Source organism: Lutjanus erythropterus, chromosome 7 (assembly GCF_056507025.1).
Source record: "Lutjanus erythropterus isolate fLutEry1 chromosome 7, fLutEry1.hap2, whole genome shotgun sequence".
Classification (NCBI taxonomy): Eukaryota; Metazoa; Chordata; class Actinopteri; order Lutjaniformes; family Lutjanidae; genus Lutjanus; species Lutjanus erythropterus.
In genome coordinates this window covers 26543481-26565033 of record NC_139323.1, presented here as the reverse complement: position 1 = coordinate 26565033, position 21553 = coordinate 26543481, and the positions used below count along the sequence as shown (strand labels likewise).

The 21553-nt window shown below is 36.8% G+C and overlaps 1 protein-coding gene across 1 annotated transcript; it reads right to left on the bottom strand.

Moving 5' to 3' along the window:
- Positions 1-7: 7 nt before the first annotated feature.
- Positions 8-20667, bottom strand: LOC146324090 (atrial natriuretic peptide receptor 1-like). Its single transcript, XM_084723354.1, has 22 exons — positions 20567-20667; positions 18347-18479; positions 16981-17104; positions 15577-15681; positions 14309-14411; positions 12924-13069; positions 12763-12835; positions 11932-12076; positions 11239-11325; positions 11001-11144; positions 9942-10063; positions 9308-9452; positions 9094-9142; positions 8902-9009; positions 8658-8777; positions 8365-8458; positions 6936-7023; positions 6560-6699; positions 6217-6369; positions 4232-4330; positions 3098-3189; positions 8-367 (listed from the first exon to the last, which is right to left on the bottom strand). Exons 1-22 carry the CDS (start codon positions 20580-20582, stop codon positions 257-259), a joined length of 2397 nt encoding a protein of 798 aa, XP_084579480.1. The 5' UTR covers positions 20583-20667; the 3' UTR covers positions 8-256.
- Between the last annotated feature and the right edge of the window lie 886 nt (positions 20668-21553).

The following is a 21553-nucleotide window of genomic DNA, read 5'->3' as shown; positions in this document are numbered from 1 at the left end:
GTATTATAAAAAGAAATGTTTTGTAGATATTGTGCATTTCTAAAAATTATTATCAGAGGGATTTTGTTTGTCATCATCATCATCTGGTCACAACAATGGACCAATAATGGTAACATCTACTGGATTTGCAATTCGGCATGACATTTAATTTCATGATCAACTATCTCCTCATCCTGTCACTGTATCTGCACATTTAACTGGACACAATTACACAAAACAAAGCCTGACCAATTATTTTCACATTTTAGTCTCTGATTTAGTTACTAACTGGCACTGGGACCAGTCTGGAGTCGAGTGTTCTGAAGAGCGGATCTGTGTTATCGTCTCTCTTTGCTTCAAGCCACCATGTTGTCATGTCTCCTTTACCCTGTTGGGTTGAGAAAAATTAGACACCGTGAGACAAGAGAGTCATATTGCAAAGCATGTGTCCCTTTGAATTTTAAATAAAGCCATTAGGGTTTGATGGGGGGGCAGAGAGCAGCAGCTGGGGCCACCTCTTAGCAAGACATCACAAGTGTCAGCAGTGCAGGCAGGCCCTGTCCTCTGGGACTGAGAAGTAAACCCCTCCCCCATAATCACATAGGCACCATCCAAAAAAGAGGTCTTAGGTTGCAATGTGAATAGAAGCCATAGAACTGGATAAGAGAGCAAATACCAGACACACCCAGACTCTTTTCCCTTGAAGGGAAGTTTTAAATTTCCCATGATCTTTTCAAATCTCAGCCACATAAATCCTTTGTCTTTTTCAGTCAGTTACAACCAGTTACACCAGCTCATATGTTATTATCAATGCATCTATTTTAATTTAAAATTTTGCTTTAACAGTTAGTTCCACAACACCTGATAAATAACTTAAACTGCAACAAAGCTTATCACCCTAATTGTTTAATTCAAGAGATGCAGTTTATTAGGTGCATCTAGCCAAACCTAATTCATTATAAGACAAAAGTCCTGCAATAAATTCACATATTGTTCAGTTTTTTGTTGAAGCTTTTTTATAGAGGTGTTGATACTGTACAATCATATTGGAGAATGTGCTCTTTTGTGCTGTTGTTGTATTACACAAGGAGGTGTTTCTGCTATTTAGCTTACCCTGATCGATATCATGGAGTGGGCAAATAGAAACACCTACTGTTATTTTTGTTAGCATTTAATGCTCATCTCCAACTCTACATATCACAGCTGAAATCATGAAACACTGAAGTATATATATTAACTCTTCACTTTTCAAATGGCGAGAAGCTTCATCCAAGTGAATATAAAGAGATTTTCAAGGTTTAACACGTCTAATTCTACATTAGAAATTTATGTTTTGCATTAAGAAATTTAATCTAATTTAAGTTGTAAAAAATGCAAACGTGTTTTTATAAGTTATTTGGGTTTTTTTTCCCCCACAATATAAAGGCATTGCAAGTGGGGCTGGGCAATATTGTGATTTGAGACTACATATCAGTTTAGATTTTGGATATTGTTATATTGTGATGTGACATAAGGGTTGTCTGGTTTTAAGGGCGTCCTTATAGTAAAGAGATGTAATTTAGTATTCTAGACGTTTGCTTTATATACAGTACATTACATTCTGATAGTTCTCTTGCTAGTTATTAGTTCAGCTTAATTCTTATCAATTCTTATTGTTTGTCATTGTTTAGCATTTTTTTTTTTACATAACTAGTTTTGTTTTGTTTTGGGTATACACTGTGGGCACCTGAAATTATAGGAAAACAGGCACAGGACCAGTGTGCACCAGGGAGGGCCAAGGTTTTTGTTTCTGTTTTGTTTTGTTTTTTTAAATCAAAGCAGGAGAAGTATGCAGGAACCATGCATGACTTTGTTCCTTTTGTGTTTGCTTGTTTTGACAAATAGACACTGGTAATATAATACAATACAATTTAACAGCAGCATGAACTGAAGCCTCTAGAAAAAAAATGGACCATACAGTTGAATCACTGCACTTCTAGAACAATTTAGAAGAAACTGAACATCCTATCCTTATTGCAGGGCTGTTGTATTAGACTGCATTCATTTTAGCTAGGTAATAAACTGGTAAGTGGGTGTATATCAGCCCTGCCCAGTAAGATGTGCCTTCCAACACAATAAACGGTTCAATCACTACAGCAACCACCAGGAATGTACTGAATGCACCCCTCTCTTCAGTGGTTTCTGAAGTGGGTTCTCTCAGCACAAATTAAAGATATAGAACAGCCACAAGCAGCTCAATATACATTTGTTGCACTGGTTGTTTTGGATTTGTCATTGCAGCCAGTGTAATATCTCAATATTTGTTAACACAGGTCATATATAAACATAAAATACACTCAACAAAAATATTAATGCAGCACTGTTTTTGCTCCAATTTTGTATGAGTTGAAGTAAAAGATCTAAGACTTCTTCTGTGCATGTAAAAAGTTATTTCTCTCAAATTCTATTACAAATTTGTTAAAATCTGTTTTCTTGAGCACTTCTCCTTGGCCAAGATGATCCATCCACCTGACAGATGTGGCATATAGAGATACTGACTAAACAGCCATGATTATTGCACAGATGTGATTGGACTGATCACAATAAAAAAAATACTCTAAATTGCACAGTTTGATATTGAAAAGAGACATTTATTAGGCATTGAACTATAGCTACACATACCAGTCTTATTCTCAGGAGGATAAAGTCATGACCTGCTCTACTCTGTCTCTGACTGGCTAGCATTCATTGTTTTTGTTGACTGGGTTGGTTAGGTTTACGCATGAGGAGTGATTGGTTAGGGTTAGGGTAAGAATATCAGGGTAAAAGCCAATCAGAGAAAAAGCAGGCGAGTCATAAAAATCTGGTAATTTCTGCAGCCCTATGTAAAATAGCCATAGGTCAGTGCCTAAGTGGATTTTTATTGTGACCAGTTCAAGTCACACCTGTGCAATAAACATGCAGTTTAATCAGCATCTCTATACGGCACACCTGTCAGGTGGATGGATTATCTTGGCAAAGGAGAAGTGCTCAAGAAAACAGATTTGAACAAATAAACATGAGAGAAATCTGAGATCTTGTAGTCGTACAAGAGTGTTGCTTTTATATTTTTGTTGAGTATATATGAATATAATGTTACCTTCACATTAAGTGTTCCTCTGCATGTCAGAACGTAGCCTCTGAGTTTGTGAAGCAGGTCAGCTGTGGCTCCACTCACCTGGATCTTCAGAGCTGTGGATGCAATTATAAAGAAACACACACCATGTGATGTAACGCAGAAATATTAACAATGTGTGCTTAAAATTTATTGTAGCAATTTTATTTTATCCTATTATTTATTTATTTATTGCATCATCATCATGCACCATTATGTGCAAAATGTGTTACATTTTATTACTTTATTTCTCAGGATTGAAAACGACACAAGGTGCGGAATAGCCCATTTAAAATATAACATACAAAATCAAATTTCATCACTTGACCCATATTGTATCAAACACATCCATTAAAATTAGTGTAATGTGTAAAATAAAATATACCATTTTCATTCATGTACGTAATATAATTCACATTACATGTTTTATGTTTTTGATTTTTCGTTACATAGTCATATAATGCAGGTTTCACACAATACTTACAATATACAGTACACTTTGCATATATAGTCTAGTACCCCGTATATTATTGAATGTAAGTCATATATATATATACATGCAGTTACAAGGCTTTATGAGATCTCTAAAGCAAGTCTATAGGGCAAATTGCATAGACATGTTTTGCACATTTTACAACATATATGACCCTTATTTTTTACATAGTGACTTAAAAGCATGTTTGCAAAATGTGCAAAGCAAAGTAATGTAATGTGTACTCAGACCTCACTCTGAGATCTGGATGATTTTCCTTACAAAGGTCGTCTCTTCTCATATTTATCCTAAACCTACAATCTGACCCTTCAGTCACTGCATGCTTTTCCATTACCCCACTAGCTTGATGCAGAGGATTAGATTAACTCCACGGTGTTGTGCTGGTGAGCAAACACAGAGACAGACAGTCCTGTTTGGCACAATAACAGCAGCAACAGCACAGGCCAAACGCTAATTCTGACCGGTCATTGAAGACAGTTACAACAACACAGCAGACAGCATGTAGCACAGCTGCAGAGCTCATACAGTAAAAGTTGAAGTGAAATTAACCTGATTCTTTTTTAGACCGACTGTTCCACTTTGAGATATTAATTGGATGAAAGACAGTGTGTCTAATCCTTCATTACCTTCACTTGTTGATTCCATCCTTGATGCAGTGTTCACGGTGTCCCCAAACAGGCAGTAGCGAGGCATTTTGGTACCAACAACACCAGCCACAACAGGTCCTGGCAGAATAAACAGCAGTGATTGTAAGCAACTCTTTTGGTGGATAATATTGTGTATATATGTGTATATAATCATGATGATGCATGTGAGCTTATTTAAAGGGGACATACCCTAAATTTTAGAGTTATTTTTACCTAGGACCTACATATGTGTATAGATGAAGCAGTCAAATCAATGATTTTGAAAAATTATCAACCTGTTGAAAAAAGCCACAGAACTTAAATTGTATTATTATCACATTAAATCAGAATTGAGAGCTGATCCAATCAGAATCAGGAAAAATTCTTCTTGCCAACCCTGAAATCTGATTGGCCTGTCCAAGCACATTGTTTTCTTTTGTATGCAGGTGACTTTTAAGGTTTAGGTTGATTCACGTTATGGATCATTTTACAACACATGGTTCTAAAATGAGATGAGATGGAAGCTTTACATGATGTTGGTATGTTGGTATGGTGCCACTCTGTTGTGTTGTGATTGAGCCATTTATCTTATAAATACAAATTTTAAAGACAGGAATCTAAGATATGTAAGATACTGTTATGTTTTGATGCGAGTGTGCATACATACATACATGCTGCGCTGCATAAGCAGGGTTGAGAGGGTTACTCTAAAAAATGTATTCTAATACAAAAAAAATGTAGACTAACCTTATCCAAGTACCACAATATTAAAGTAACTTTTGGGTTACTTCAATATAAAATATGATGGAATTGTTTAGCCAAATATAATGTTTTGTGTTTACTGTCAGGTTTATTAGTTTGTCTAGTTATTCCTTCCTTTTTTGTGTGCCATTTATTGATTGATTGATTTAACAAAATAAGCGGCAAAATTTCCACACAGGGAAGTATTTTTTCACAGGAGGTTATGATGATGAATTGGCAACAGTAAAGTAAGTTAAGCTTCACATGAGTGGTGAGTGGTGCTGATTTGTTAATTTTTGTAATGTGTATCATTCTGTAGTAATATTAGTTGTAATATGGTATTCTTGAGTAATCCCCATTTTTATTAAATGTATCTGTAATCTGATTATGTCTTTTCTATGTGTAATAGTAATGGAATACATTTACCTTTTTCTAAATCCAGATTACGTAATCTCATAACACGAAAGCCATTACTGCCCAAGCCTGTGCATAAGTCAATTAGCATGCACCTGACTTTATTTTACAAGAAGTATAATTGATGCTATCACACTTTAGAGAAGTGGCTTTCAAACTGTGGGGCGAGGACCCCTGGTGGGACATTATGTGCTACTGCAGGGGGTTATGGATGACCAGGAAAAACATGGTGTGAAACACAGTTGAATGAATATGATCTATTTAGGGAAGATTATTGTTTTGTATCGTTAACATTTTTTCACCAAAATTAAATTCCTGTTTTACTGTTTCTTCATCAGTTATTGTTAAAGACTGATAAAAATTGTTAGGTGGGTGGTGCATGTAATAGCTTTTGTACTGCCTGTGAAACAATACATCTTTTAAAAAGTAATTACGATTTATGCTCGATTTACATTTAATTTTTATTAACATTTACCTTCTGACATATATATGTACAGGTAGTTACTCTCTCTATCTATTCTGCAACCTTTGACCACTGTAAATTTATAAATGTGTCCTCTGACAGCCAACTGTTATCTTAACTTCTGGGAAAATATTACAGAAAATGTTGTTTTCTTGCTGTTGTCACATTTCTGATAACTTGTGTCCTAATTGAATTACAGTAAACAGAAATTTCTGAGGCTATAAAGAAGTGTTGAGTGACTGGACTGCCCTCAAACTTCAGATTATGTGTTTTTTAAAACTGGACTGCACAGTTAGATTCTATAAACATAAAATACACTCAGCAACTTTGTATATGGTTGAATTAAACTGACAAATGTCCACAGTACCCGAGTGGATGCCGGCGCGTATCTTCAGCTGAGTGTTGGGTTTGTGAGGGATCTTGAAAGTGTGGCAGACACTGACCAGATCCAGAGCCATGCTGGCTATCTCTCCCGCATGATTGATGCCATTTTCCTGAGGGACTCCAGACACCACCATGTCTGGACGGTTGGCCATTATTCCATGAAAAGAGACAAATAAAATGTCAAATAAACATCAAAACGCACATTCAGATGTTCTTCAGACTCTTCAGTAAATCTGTTTTTTGCCTTTTAGATAATCAATTTCAGTTGCGCATCATTGTAATTGTAACTGTTTGTAATTCAAAACCAAATTTTCATCTTCACTCACAAGCATCGCCTATTGTCTCCACTTTGTAGACGTCATAATTGTCAATAATATCATCAAAGGTGGTGTAGAGCTGGTTGAGGAAATCCACCACCTGATGGGGGGTGCTGGCACCAGACAGCTGAGTGAAGCCAACAATATCACTGTCACAGGGGGGAAATACAGAGTTACTCATCTCTAATTCAACATGTAGGTAATCAAACATTGTTTGTTTTTTTAAAAAAAGTGTAAAATTACAATGCACAGAGGGGAAAATGACGAAAAAAAAATCAATCTATATGTTTCCTTGTTATTGAAACATATTTGAGTTACACTACAACTGAGCAAATATCCATTATAAATAACTTTATATAATTAATTTGTTTCACACAACACACACCTGAAGTAGACGGTGGCGTTGGAGAAGCTCTGAGCCTCTGCTGTTCGACCTTGACGAAGGTCATCAGCCACCGGTTTTGGTAACATACCTGCACAGGAATTTCATGACTTAAAATATATCAGCTGAAAAAACAGAAAAAAACTTCAGAAAAATTGATTATTTTTCTACAATAACTTGATAAAACCTGCAATATTTTCTACACAATTCATTGACAGTGATAAGATCTAGGAAGCTCTATTTCTGTGTGAATATTTGTTGGATGGACCCCCATCAGAAAATGACATTTTGTTTTGATTTTGTTTACATCTTTTATTTAATGCACTTTATTTTTTGGTTTTCTTATTTTCTTTCTTTCTTTTGTTGTCTTTGTTTATCTAGACTGTATTTGCTGAGTCCTAAATTGTGTTTTTCTTGGAAGTTATTATGCTTGTTAAATTTGCTTGCTTTGTATGTCGACGATGGGTCGGAGTGATGAAAGTGCTGCTTCTTAACCACTAGATGGCAGTGAACACATTTGCTTGTGTCTATTAACTTAACAGTAACAGCTGTGCCTTGAGCAACTTTCTATAAAGCTGCACTATGACGTACACATGTTGTAAATAATGATTGTGCACATTTTATAGTTTACTTGTCATCAGCGGTTTCCAACCTTTTTCCGTATGAAACACCTTTTCTATTACCGACAACCCTAAAGTGACATATTTTACAAAACAGCTGATAAACTGTATAATTAACCCAAATAATGAACTTGGTCACTGCAGTTATGTGTAAAATAAACAATAGATTGGTTAATTTTCAGTTGAATATTTCCTGTAATTTTTTTACATCAGAGATGAGTTTTCCTGATATTTTTAGGAACATTTTTTACAATTTTCTATCTCGTATTATGCATGGCTTTTTCATATTTAATAATCACACATATTAAATAGGCTTCTTTTTTTTTTTTTGACAAATTCAGTATTTTCTTCTCCGTGACACGTGGCCCAGGATGAGGCCGTTAAACGAAGGCTTTGTGAAAATAGATTTGTTCAGGTCTTCACCCATGTCCTCATCATATGAGATTTTTATTTATTTACTTTACTGCTAAAATAATAATTCAAACTTTAAACATGACAATTCTATGTAGTTTTCTTCATAAAGATGAATGAGAAATTGGTGTACTGTATATAGAGCCAAATCAAATTCTGCCCCTTCAGGCTTGGCCCAGTTGTAATGTTTGGCAACCCCTAGTGGGGTTCAGGACTGGACCCCCAGGTTGGGAACCAGTCCCTTACATAATGCACAACAAATCAAGTCCAGCTTGTACTAAATATATCAGTGTTGTCTCTGCAACCCCAACAAGACCAATAATATGATTCTGCTTTTGATCAATCATTAGAGCCGTGCAGTTCTCTCACATCACTCCACGCTGTTATCCATCCTGACTTACTGTATAAAAGCCGGTCTGTCTTCTGTTTCTCTTGAAGAAGATCCTGTGTTCTCTCAGCAACTATGGACTCCAGATGTTTGCTGTACTTCTCCATCTGCCAGTTCAAGATGCAACAACAACCTAGCATTTGTCTTCAAACTGCTACCATTTGGAAAATGGAGGTTTTGATCCAAATAACGTTACATAACAGTTTGTATATTTATTGTACTTTTCATGGTGGATTCAATGCATACTATATAAATTCACACCGGTGTAGCTACATGTTATTTTACTGTATATCAGCCGGTTATTACCAGGTTCATCATCATGTCCACAGGGCTGACTTTGTGTGGGTTCATCTTGTCGAGCATCTTCTTCACCTGCTCAAACGTTGGCCTCATGGTGATGTTATGAGACCAACACTTCTTAATAAGCTGTTCAGAGAAGAGAGCAACGCCTCATTCTCTAATATGTTCTTACATATGCCTATGACATATAATACTAATCAAACATTTTCATGTTTATACAACTCTAACGAGATTCACACATGTGACAGACCTCGCAGTAGTCTCCTTGATGGGGACAGTCAGTGTCTGCCTTCCCTGCTTTGAGTTCGGGCAGCGGGGGGCGCCACATGAGATCCAGCCTCACTCCCTCAGCCTGGTCCTGTTTGAGAGGACTGCTGGTTACAGAGCAAAGATCAAAAGGAGGCCGAAGGTTGTAATCTTCAGGGAAGGCTGTCATACTCACTGAAATGAGGTCAGAGCGAGTGGCAATCTCCACCAGGATCATGGAGTAGCTGAGAAGAGGAGGGGAAAGTAGAGACAGGATAGTATTTCTCAGTGCAGTTTCTATGATTCAACAGTAATGCTTTTTATATGTATGAAGATGCATGTCCATCTTCCATAACTCAATTTTTACATGCAATTTTTAAAAAAATCAATGCTGTGACACTCAAACACACCTGTAGACATCTGCTGCTGGTGTCATGTTGGAGGTGCTTCCCAGCAGGACCTCTGGGGCACAATATATACGATTTACATCCCCACAAGTGAAGCCATTACTGCCAGCCTCAAATTCCTCCTTTCTGTAGACTGTGAGCCCATAATCTGAAGCCAAACACAGAGAAATACAGAGTACAGCAACGCAGGGTGTTGTTCGATAATAATGTTGCTGCTGGTATAGGATGTGGCTGAGGAGTGCACTGATTTCCGATAAAGAGATCAGTGGTGGACTCTGAGGGGAAGGGCACAACATATATGCAGCGGGGCAGAGCACTTTACCACATTTTGTCTACTGGAAGGGCACTCTAGAGAGCACTTTTCCTTGTTTTGACAATTGGAAGAGCACTCTAGATGGCACTTTTCCTTGTTACGTAAAAACTGCAAAGGCACTCTAGTGGGAACTTAACCAAGTTTTAGACAAGGCACCTCATTTCATTATTCTGGGCACTTTTTTTTCAAACACCAAAAAGGTGCAATTGCCCTGAAACTGTGTATGTTGAGTGACTTATTACAGGTGTGTAATTACTAAAACAGAATATAACAGTGTGTATACACTCGAGTTGACAGTTGTGTCTGAGGATGATGCATTGTCACCTGAGATTTTGCACACCCAGCGGTCATCAATGACACAGTTTCTGGAGTGAAGTCTCCCATGAAACACCTTGTGCTGGTGGAGGTATGCCATCCCGCGGGCGATGTCAGTGGCAAAGGACAGTCTGCACAAGGGAAGAAACACCCCTATCTGTTTGTGTTCCAACACTGGGTCACGCCAAACAAAAACACAAAAATCTTATGGTATATGTCTCATGGCTCGCACGGCATTATGGCCTATTGAGAATTTTTTTATTTAAGTCTTTTCTCTGAATGATTGTAGCTTGATTGTTGAATTGTGGTGCAAAAATATTGAGTCTGGAAATGAGTTTGTCATCATAGCTCATCTGAAAGATTGACACCAATATCTGACATTTCCTACTAAGGCTTTATTCAGCAAAATACATTTTGTATTTCATTGCATCATGTTGACATTATACACCACAGAATCTCTCATTTAATCAGCACAAAGCACTGACTAGGCCATGGTCTTCAGCTCCTATCTGCATATCTAAACTACTTAAAAGGCTAAAATAGACAGATAAAGGGTATCACAGCCACTAACAGCAGATCTATTAATTGGCTGACTCAGGCTTTTTGAGGGTCAGAACAAAAGGGCGCCAGTGTGCTAAAAGTCATGTTGGCTATATGGTGAAACAGTTCCAGTACCTCTGGTTTAGATTAAAATTGTTTTATTATGTGACTTAAAGTGCAACAACTGCTGTGATACACCTCTATTCAACCATTTAGAGGCACATAGAGGCCAACTAATTTTCCAGCATGTAGGACAACCTATATGGCACTGCATCACATTTTCTTGTCTTGAAGTACAGTCCAGAGGACACTTCATCATGTTGTTTTTCAAGGGAAAGACACCCTTGAGGGCACTTTATCGCATTCTATCTAACACTGAGGCACAAGGGAGGGCAATCATCAAAGCCCAGCGGTGGATCTACTTCAAGTAAGAAGAAAATAAGTAAAGCAAAACAGCCAAAAAATATCAGAATATCAGCTAAATGGTCACTGTGTTAAAAAAGAATCTAAAAGTGAATTTCGTCTCACCTGAAGCCCCAGTTGATGGGGATGTCATCATTCAGCAGGACATCAGACAGGCTTCCTTTGGGGCAGTGCTCTGTGATGATGCTCACGTACGGGACCTCGATCGAACCGCCGATGAACTTGCATAGATTGGGGTGGTCAAGTTGCCTGTTAGGCAGTATGCAAAAACACATTGTGAAACAAGTATTTATTCAGTCAGTAAAATGTATTTTTCCCTGTTCCTCTGCAGGATTTTCCTCACCTAACTTCTTTCACCTCCTTCCTGATGGTTTTAGAAAGGGTGAAATGTTTATTCTGGATGAGTTTTACTGCCACCGTCTTCCCATCACTGCAACAGAGTGAACATCAGCAAGTCAGACTTAATCACCTAAATATAGAATAGAGAGGAAATTCTTCATAAAGCATAAGCATTTTGTCAGAAAAGGATTAAAATGAAATAATGAATTAATATTTATTTTTAACGGACTGACAATCAAGGCAACTAGACAATACATGAAATGAGCAAAGTAGCACAGTATCTATATAACTATTGTACTTTACATTGCATAATACTGATTATATCACTGTGCTTTTATAGGCTATATTGTATTATATTATATAGTTCTCCCTGTCTAGTATTCCCTAAATACTAAACAGTTTGGTACTATTACTGTATAGCATGTGCATGTTACATACACTGCAGACAACACAATATACTTTATTATATTATACTTAGTATTCATACCTATATGATTACCTTTTATACTACTATATAGTTCATACATCATGACTGTTGCACTACTGGGCCAGTTACATAGTCTAAGGTATTATATTTGTTTGTATATATTGTATATAGCTTTTTTAATTTCAAGTCAAAACTGCCTCCTTTTACTTCTGTTGGTTGAATGTTTCTGATTTCTGATCGTTTATATAAACTAATGATGACATTTCTCACTAGATGCCTTGCTGGATGAAGCCTTGTTTGAAGGAGGTGTTGACTGCAGTACACACGGTCACATCAGTTGTCTGACTGATGGTGGAGATGCTCTTGACGCGCTGCAGGCTGGTGGTGCTGCAGGGGCCCATGTAGCACACTCTACCTGCACACACCAGACAGACACATGGTCAGTTTGCTGGTAATTCACTAATCGATCAGAGAATTATACTGCTGAGACATAAATGTGGTAAAACTGAGGTCCATTTACGGCTTTGGAGAAAAGGTAAAAATACACAAAAGTGTCATTTTAGAATGTAATTCACATAGTAGCAACAGATATAACAAGAGATACATCAATGTGTTTTCTGACAAAACAAGCATATTCAATAGCTGTTTTAAAGTGGGAATACACAACAATATCGGCATGTCACCTGCAAAAAGAGCTGAATGGTTTAACTGTGACATAATGATGAAATTTAATTCTTTCTGTGTAATATCTTTTTGTAGACTTATTTATTATTTTACCACATCCACAACAAACAACAACAATGAAAAAAACATTGACAGAAAAACTTATGGAAAAGGCCAGTGGGCTGTCACGATAAGAGGTGGTAGAATAATATGTTATTTCCACTGCAGGAAAAAACATATGTGCATATATCAGCATTGGTCAAATTGAGTTGAAAAATATCTGCAAGAATCCAATATTGTGCATCTCTACTTTAAAATAAAATGAAATTCCTGAAGCACTCTAAAGTCATAAAAGAAAGTGCAAGTCTAGAGTTTCAATTTAAGTTAAGTTTGAAATAAATCTGTAAACAGCGTCTTGTAACAGCAGAGACATTTTACCAAATATTATGCTCTTGTAGTTGATGATCCAGCTCTCATCCCAAAACATCCTCTGTTTCTGGTACTGGAGCCACTGCAGGGAGGAAATTAAGATAAACATCAGTGCACGACACATCTCCTGTGTTTGTGTGTGTGTAAGTGTGCATGTTGCACAGACTGACCACCATGGTGAGGATGAAACCGCTGCTGAAGAGAGCGACTGGAAGCCCGATGGCCACCTTGATAGTGATGGACATCGGGCAGATGCCACAGTCTGCAGGACAGTTCAGACAGTTCTCCTCCACCTCACAGACGTCGTCCCCACACACTGAAGCACAAACACACATTTTACATTTTTGGTTTTCATCCACTGAATTCAGCAGAGGCAAAAATATGCAGTTTGTTTAAGTAGCAACGCCACAGTGTAAACATACTCTGTTACTTACTCTAATAATTAAGTACCACAGGTGAAAGTACTCATTATGCAGCCTGGCTCATTTCAGAATGATGTTTATTGTTGGGTTATAATCACTGATGCATTAATGTGGACATCACTTTAATCTTGCTGCAGGTGAAGGTGGAGATAATTTCAAATAGTTTATATACTGCTGGTTAGCTTGTGGATTTCCCCCCAGGGATCAATAAAGCCTTAATTTGTCTTATCCTATTAATACATCATAATTCATCTGGTCATTTTAACTTGTATTGATCTCAGAGTAACTGACTTTTTACTTTGACTCCCTACACTTGAACACAAATATCTGTACTGTCGATGCCTTACGTTTTTAAAACAGGCTTAAGTTAATTTTAATGCATTTGAGTGGAATTCCCCACATCAAGAGTGATTTCAACCAAAATGAACGATATGTAAAAGATGTAACAGCAAAGGAAATAAAGTTAGCAAATACCTGTAGTGGAGTCAAAGTATAAAATAGCAGAAAATGGAAAAACTCATGCTGAGTACAAGTATTTCAAAATTTTCTTTAAAGGTAAAATCAGTAGGATTTGTCTAAGCTGTTCGTAAATGCCGCAGAAAGATAGATGATTGTTGAATCTCATTCCCAGGATGACATTTTAGGTTGTTAAGTGATGATTTAAAAGGAGTATTTTTTGAGTCTATTCACTGTTCTTTGGGAAAATATTTCATATGTTACTTCTAACGACTGACTGAATTAAAATGTAACTCATGGCAGAAATCACTGAGGCTCATGATGTTCAAGACACAATTACAGACACATTAACAAATAATATTTTGCATGCAGTGGCTTGTCTACCAGTAAGTACAAAATAAAGTTTATTATTGCAGCTGAGCTGATAATGCAGCAGTGGTTTTGAAATGATAACAATTCTACATAAAGGTCACACACAACTTGACAATTACCCTAAAGTTTCTGCACAGATTCAGGATGCAAACAAGAGTGCACTCTTAGTCTATATTCCTCAGCAATTTAAAGATAGTTATGTTGTTCAAATATCTACACGACGGAGCAGCAGAGGCTTTACTCAGCTCATACTGAACTGTAGGATTCAGCAACAACAGAGGCTCTGGTATTGTGAGCAGACTGACCTTGAGCACTGACAACGAGCACTTTGGACTCCAAGGCTGCGTGCATCTGTCCTATTTTGATATGAGCGATGACTGAAGTGACTCCCACATGGATCAGCACCACCTGTATCAATTAATAAGACAGATGATTGGAGAAATCAGTGGGGTGTGAATGGGGTTGTCATCGGGAGGGGGTGGTGGGGATTATTAGTTATCCATGATCAACCACGGAGTCTAATTTGTATATGCATGCAGGGGGAGGGCAGGGGATGAAAAAGGGAGAATATGTGTGACGTATAATGTCTAATTTTTAGTGTTTTAGTTAGATTTTGATTGATATTAAAATATACGGCCTAATAAAAGAAAAAATAATAAGCCTAGCCTGGGACTTGACTATTATGAGCCTATAAAATCGTTTGTGGAAAAATAATAGTTTGTGTAAAACTAATGATTGCTAAAAGCCTAATCATTAAATAAGTGCAGGCCATACAGAAGCATTTTCTGAATGAATGAATAATAAATAAATACATAAAATAATTTTTATGCCATAACAACTTAAATAACTGATAACTTTTCATGGATCTCTTTGAGAACCCCAGTATTAAATAACAAAATATTGAAAGGCCATCCCTTGCTAAATAAAATGAAATGCATGCATGAAAAGCAGTTCTGCAAATTATTTAATTACCGTTGACTGATAATATAACTGAAAACAATATACGAAGACAACAATCCCTCAGATAACTGTATCATGAGAATACTCATAAGTTTTAAACCACAGCGATAAAATTGCATCATTCATGAATTCATATTTGTTTTTCACTCAGTTGTCTGTGCAGTACTTTTAAATTTACAGTCATTTGATAACCCACAACCCAAAGTACGGCTCACCCTTGTAATTTCCTGCTGAGAGACGAGTAATTACAACCTGCTGCCATGTTGTATCGTGACATGAGCTACAAACATAACGGATTGCACGCCTCATGAAGGATGTGTCACTTTGATCATGACTTTTATGTTTTGTCTGGGTGCAAGATGAATCCCCTTCAGACAACAAAGTTCAAACTGAACATCTGCCAGCGGACAGACCGTCAGTGAACAACTGCAGTTTAGTGAATTGTTTCAATAGAAGAGTGTGGTTTTATTTTGAGCTGTATGTTAATACATAACATGACATGCTTGCAGGTATTGACATGATATGGGGCTGTAAGAAATAAATGCTCTCCAAACCTTCTACACGTGTTAGAAATTACAGATTCTTTTGAAGCGTTTTGTTTGGGTTGGCTCACCTTTGAAGTCCAGTATTTCTGGGTCATCTTGCCTGCTTTGGATACAGTATGAGTTACTATTTTACCATCGTCAGGAATCCACGGGCCACAGATTCCACCTTGTTTCTGTGAAGAGGAAAATTACAGTTCATTCATATATTATCAGGGTTCGACGAGTTGTGTGCTCACTCACAGAGTTGATATGATGTCTGATATGTCTCTGCCTCTCTAGAAATAATATAATGAAGACAAATTTTTTTCAACTGTACTAAAATTTACTTTTATAACTATATCTTCTTACTGTAACTATAATTTTATGTCTTTCAGATGATTTCTTTTCCTTGAGGTGATGGGTAATGTTTTGGAGATCTTCAACATCTTAATTCATTCAACAACTTCACAAACAAAAGTATAATAATTTTCATTTTTTTCACAAAAGTTCCAGCTTCTTTGAAGTCATGGTGCCTTAAGAGTAAATCTGGAAGAAGCAACAAACATGACATAATATCTACAAGTACTCAAGGACTGTGTTTAAGTACAACTTTGTGGTACTTTGAGTACTTTAATTTTACACAACATTAAACTTCTACTCCATTACATCTCAAGGGAAAATATTATTATTATTATTATTATTATTATTATTATTATTATTATTATTATTATCATTATTATTATTATTATTATTATTGTTGTTGTTGTTATTGTTGTTGTTATTATACTTTTACTCTTACAGATTACAGTTTTTCATAACCTTCCTGTCATTAGATGGGAAAAAACATCCATCATAAATAGAGCCCGGCCGATATATTGGTCGTCCAATTAATGGCCCATTGGTCTATATAGATATTGGTTAACATGTTGTCCCTTATACAGCTAAATTAATTTTTTTTTGACAGAAGATGTTGCAGATTGTTTTTATTTGTTAGTTTTTATAGGCAGCATTCTGTATTTGACCCTTTATCTTAATTCAGTTTTAATATATACATAGATTTTGCTCTATTTGTGTGTTTTTTTAAATTCAAAGTTATTTATCATTATTAAATATACAGATGAGAGTTTAATATTTCTGTCTTGATATTATTTTGGACAGTAAATTTAATTGTTAAACTGTTAAAGAACCTGCCTGCTTTATATATATTTGTCACAAGTGTTAACTTCTTTTGAGGAAAAAAAAATGTATTAAAGCAGGCCTATATTTTCTATATTCTGTTTATTATATTCTGTATAAAGAAAATTGGCCAGTATATCAATGTCAGAAGTTTTTCACTACAAAATATCAGTATCAGGATCCCCACAAATCCAGTATAATAGGATTTACTTGCTTTAGTTTTCTTTTTATGAGGAGGAGAAGACAGTGACACTGTGGATTGGCTTATGTCTGGTGAGATGAAACCAGAGTTGTACGACACTCTGCTGTGTACCCACCATGAGACCGAGAGGACAGGAGTGGATGTTGGCGTGATACACGCAGCAGTTCATTTCATTGGCATTGTTCCAGTTTGCAGGGCACTCGTGTTCATGACAGAACCTCTTTGCCTCTGACGCATTACTGCAAGAAAACAAGGGTGGGTAGACAAATACATATATTAACACAACACCCATGATGCTATTTACAATGTAAGCTCAAACAAAAACCTGATGATCACCTTGCCTTTCTTACTTAGAGCTTTAAGATGGGAGCAGTTTTTAGCCTGAATTAAGGTAGACATATGCATCAGTCAGGAATAAGGAACTGATTATGTGCATTAGCTGATTAATTCTTTCTTTTTTACCAAGGACTGAACACTGTGTGAAATGTACTTACTAATAAATGTTAAGGTACAGTTCACCCTAAAATCAAAAACACATATTTGTCCTCTTAACAATAGTGCTATTTATCTATCTAGATTGTTTTGGTGTGAGTTGCCGACTTAACGAGATATGGACCGCAGAGATGTGTGCCTTCTCTCTCTCTTCTTATATAATTGGACCAGATGGCACTCGGCTCAGTGCTCAAATCGCCAAAAAATAGATTTGAAATGTGGATCTTCTTGGATGTGCATCTTCTCATGTACGAGAGGCTCATGCTGGTGACAGCGCAGGATTTAAACATTAATGGCGTCCTTGGTGGTGCTGTAACTTCCTGTCCATGAGTAGATGCACACTTCATTCTGTGCTGTGATACAGTTGACGGGTGCAGTTTGATAGAGAGAAAATAGTCCTTACATGAAGGGTCATAAATTCTAGAAAGAGACGTTCGGGTTTCCAGCTCGGTCTCATTCCTAACTTGTCAAATACAGATGTACATAGTACACCGACCTGCAGCTGTATAAGACGCATGGTCTAATCCTAAACCTGCACAAGTATTTTTTTGTGCCTGAACTTAACTAAACTGCACTCATTCCACAGCAAGAACAACTTGTTAAAAACGCAGTCTGGCCACATCAGATACAGTTGCTGAGGTATGAGACACTGCTTGCTTGTTTTGAGCACCACAAACCATCCTATTAGTGCCATCTAGCTCCATTATATACAATGGAAGGCAGACAACTCTATGGCTGATGACTCAAAAACTTGGCAACTCGCACCAAAACAATCTATCTGGATAAACTCTACAACAGACTGGAGGAAAAAATGTATTTTTGATTAGGGGGTTAACTGACCCTGATTTCTGATTTTTTTCACATTATTCCTAAAGTTGTGGTGGTGAAGAAGTATGCCACTACTCTATATATGTGTGTGTGCATGTGTGTGTGTGTGTTCTGAGCATGGCAGAAGTTTAGTATTCCAGGTGTTTATGTAACACACTCACCTGAACTGGAAAATCTTGTTCCTGACAGAGTACTCGTAGAAAGAATCTGAGGCTGTCACCGTGTACGAGACATTGAACTCTTCCCCATTGGTGACTTTCTCTGGAGGACGCTGCACCCAGGCCATCTCCAGACCTGCGTCAAGCAAACACACATGTCGCCTGAACATACACATCTACAGTGTGTACATATTTATGCAGCAACACTGTGTGCTATATTTGCACATTCTGTTGAGCCCCACCTACTAAGTCAATGTAATTGTTCATGCTGCAAATGATGTAAACATTGTCTTAGACTGCCTGAGGATCTGCAGGCAGCTGGAAGTGTCCAAATTTTTGAACGCCAACTTAAAAAAGCTTGAACTTTTCTCCTCAGTCTGACAACACTGATGCCACACTGTATCTGATACTGTGTTTGCTGCTGAATTTGTACCATTTGTACTACTAGTATTTACTTGATTTTACTGTATTTCTCTATTGTTTGTATTTTCATATGTTATATTGCTTGTTATTGTACTTGTTATTGTTATTTTACTTTACTTACTTTTATCACTAATATCTCTCATTCCTATCTTCTTATATAGATGTTTACTTTATTTGTTTTCATTTTACTTTTTGATGTTATTTATTTCTTGTTACTGTATTTATGTTTTTTATTATATTTTGATTATTATTCTATTTTTCTTTATGTTATTCAATACAGTATGTTGTGTGCTGAGTAAAATGTAAATAAAAACAGAATGCAATGATTTTCAAATACTTCTGTATTCAAATGAATACAGTGTAAAGACAAAATATTTAATGTTCAAAATTATTAATTTTATTGTTTTTTGTAAAAAAAAAAAAAAAACATATAAAAAAAATTGTGACAAGGGCAAAAAAGCCTGGGAACATTGTGGAATGAAATGAAATTTAAAAATTCCTGTTTGTAACATTCGACAGGTCAATTTGTAACAGATGACAGTGTCATGATCGGCTGCGTCCTGAAAAAGCTCAGCTGTTTACAAGCATGGACTGGGTAAGTTTCACGACTATGTCAAAAACTGTGTGGGCAAATAGTCCAACAATTAAAGAACATTTCTCAAAACAAAACACAAAACAACACAATCCATAATATCAATAAAAGATTCAGAGAATCCAGAGAAATCTCTGTATGCAAGGGGCAAGGCCAAAAACAAACACTGAATCCCTGTGACCTTTGACCCCTCAGGCGGTTACTACATAGACTCAGGAACACTTTGGAAAAATGTTGTCAGTGAACACAGTTTGTCGCTGCATCTACAAATGTATGCAGACTGGAAAAGTGTGCTGTGGTCCGACGAGTCCACATTTCATATGTGAGGAGAAGGACCATCCAGACTGTTACCGGTGTTAACCTCAAAAGCCAGCATCTATGCTGGTATGAGGGTGTGTTAGTGTCCATGGCATCATGGGTAACTGTCACATCTTCCAAGGCCCCATTAATGCTGAAAGGAACATAAAAGTTTTGGAGCAACAAATGCTGCCATCCAGACGACATCTTTTTTCAGAAACATCCCCGCTTATTTCAGCAATCCAAGACCAAGACACATTCTGCACGTGTTACAACAGCTTAGCTTCATAGTAAAAGAGTTCGAGTACTAGACTGACCTGTCTGGAGTCCAGACCTGTCATCTATTGAAAATGAATGGTGCATTATGAAGCACAAAGTACAACTGTTGAGCACCTGAAATCGTATATCAGACAAGAATGAGAAACAGTTTCACTTTCAAAACTTAATCTGGACAGTAACAACAAGTACTGTCTTCAATTACCAAACACTTACTGAGTGTTGTTAAAAGAAAAGTTGTTGTAAACAGACCTTTTCCCATTAATATATTTCCTTTGTACCGTAATTTAATAAAAGTAGAAAAGTTTTTACAAATCATTGCATTCTGGTTTAATGTAAGTTTTACACAGTGTGCCAAGTTTGGCTATATTTTGGATGTCATTGTCATCATTTTTATAACTTGTCTTTTTTGTCTATCAGGTTGTTTTTATTTCATTCTATTATGGTCTTCATTTGTTCTGTCTTATTACTGGTTCGTCAGATATCTGTTAAGCACTTTGAATTGCACTGACCTGCGGCAAATCCTCTGATTTTAAGTGATTTTAAATAAGCACACATAAATCACTCAAAACAGTGCAATAAAGCATTCACACGGACAGAGAACCAGGCCGACAAATAAACAAATAAAAACTCACCACCACAGCTGATCATGTTGTAATCATTTGGACTGTTGATTGGCCAACAGTCGTACTCTGTGTTGTCCAGATCGTGCCAGCAACTTACTCCCTGCAGGCGAGACAGGAAGGGTTTTTTATGTAAAGGCATTTTTTAATGTGTGCGAACAAATCTGAAAAGCCTAATGTGTTTAATCAGTGAGTCAGCGATGCTCATGTGAGCATGTTAATGAATTAAATACACAACTCAACCCTGTAAAGCCTTGTTGGGTCAGAGCCAAAATGATAAAGAGTCAAATCAAACCCCAGCCGACAACATCGCTACAGCAAAAGCATTGTGGTGAACAAATGAAAGTAAGAATCAAAGTCTTATCTTTTGTTAAACACTGGACACATAATGTGGTATAATTGAGGTAATCAGCCCCACAAGAAGCTGGCAAGTAACCCAGCGATACACAGAAACACCACATGCCCGCAGCAACAAGTGTTTCTGACAAGACAACAAAAGCAAGGGGGCTTCCTCAGTAATAGATAGATAATTTATTGTCCTTTGTCATCACAGCCTGTACACACGACAAACACATAAGGAACAACATAAAACAGATACAATAAACAGAACAGATACGGTAAACAAAAATTAAATACAAAAAAACAAAAACTACATGGAAATCTGAACATTATACACTCAGTTTACACACTGGTTTATGTTCTTTCCTCCGTCTAACACATTCTGAAGAAAATGCATCACCTCTGCCCTCATTTCACATCATTATGGAGCCTGTCAAGAGGTCAACCTTAAACATTGGTGGCTATTATTCCTCTCTAGGATTAAATCTGTTGCAGTGTTATATTTCCAAATCGTCGAGTATGAGAGAACTTACCAGCAGGAAACACAGGTAAAGGAACAGAGATGCTGCTGTCCGTAGAGCCATGAGGAGGTTTGCTGTTGTGGCTGGACCTGCACCGAACTGACTGACTGACTGACTGACTGAATGACTAAATCTGTGT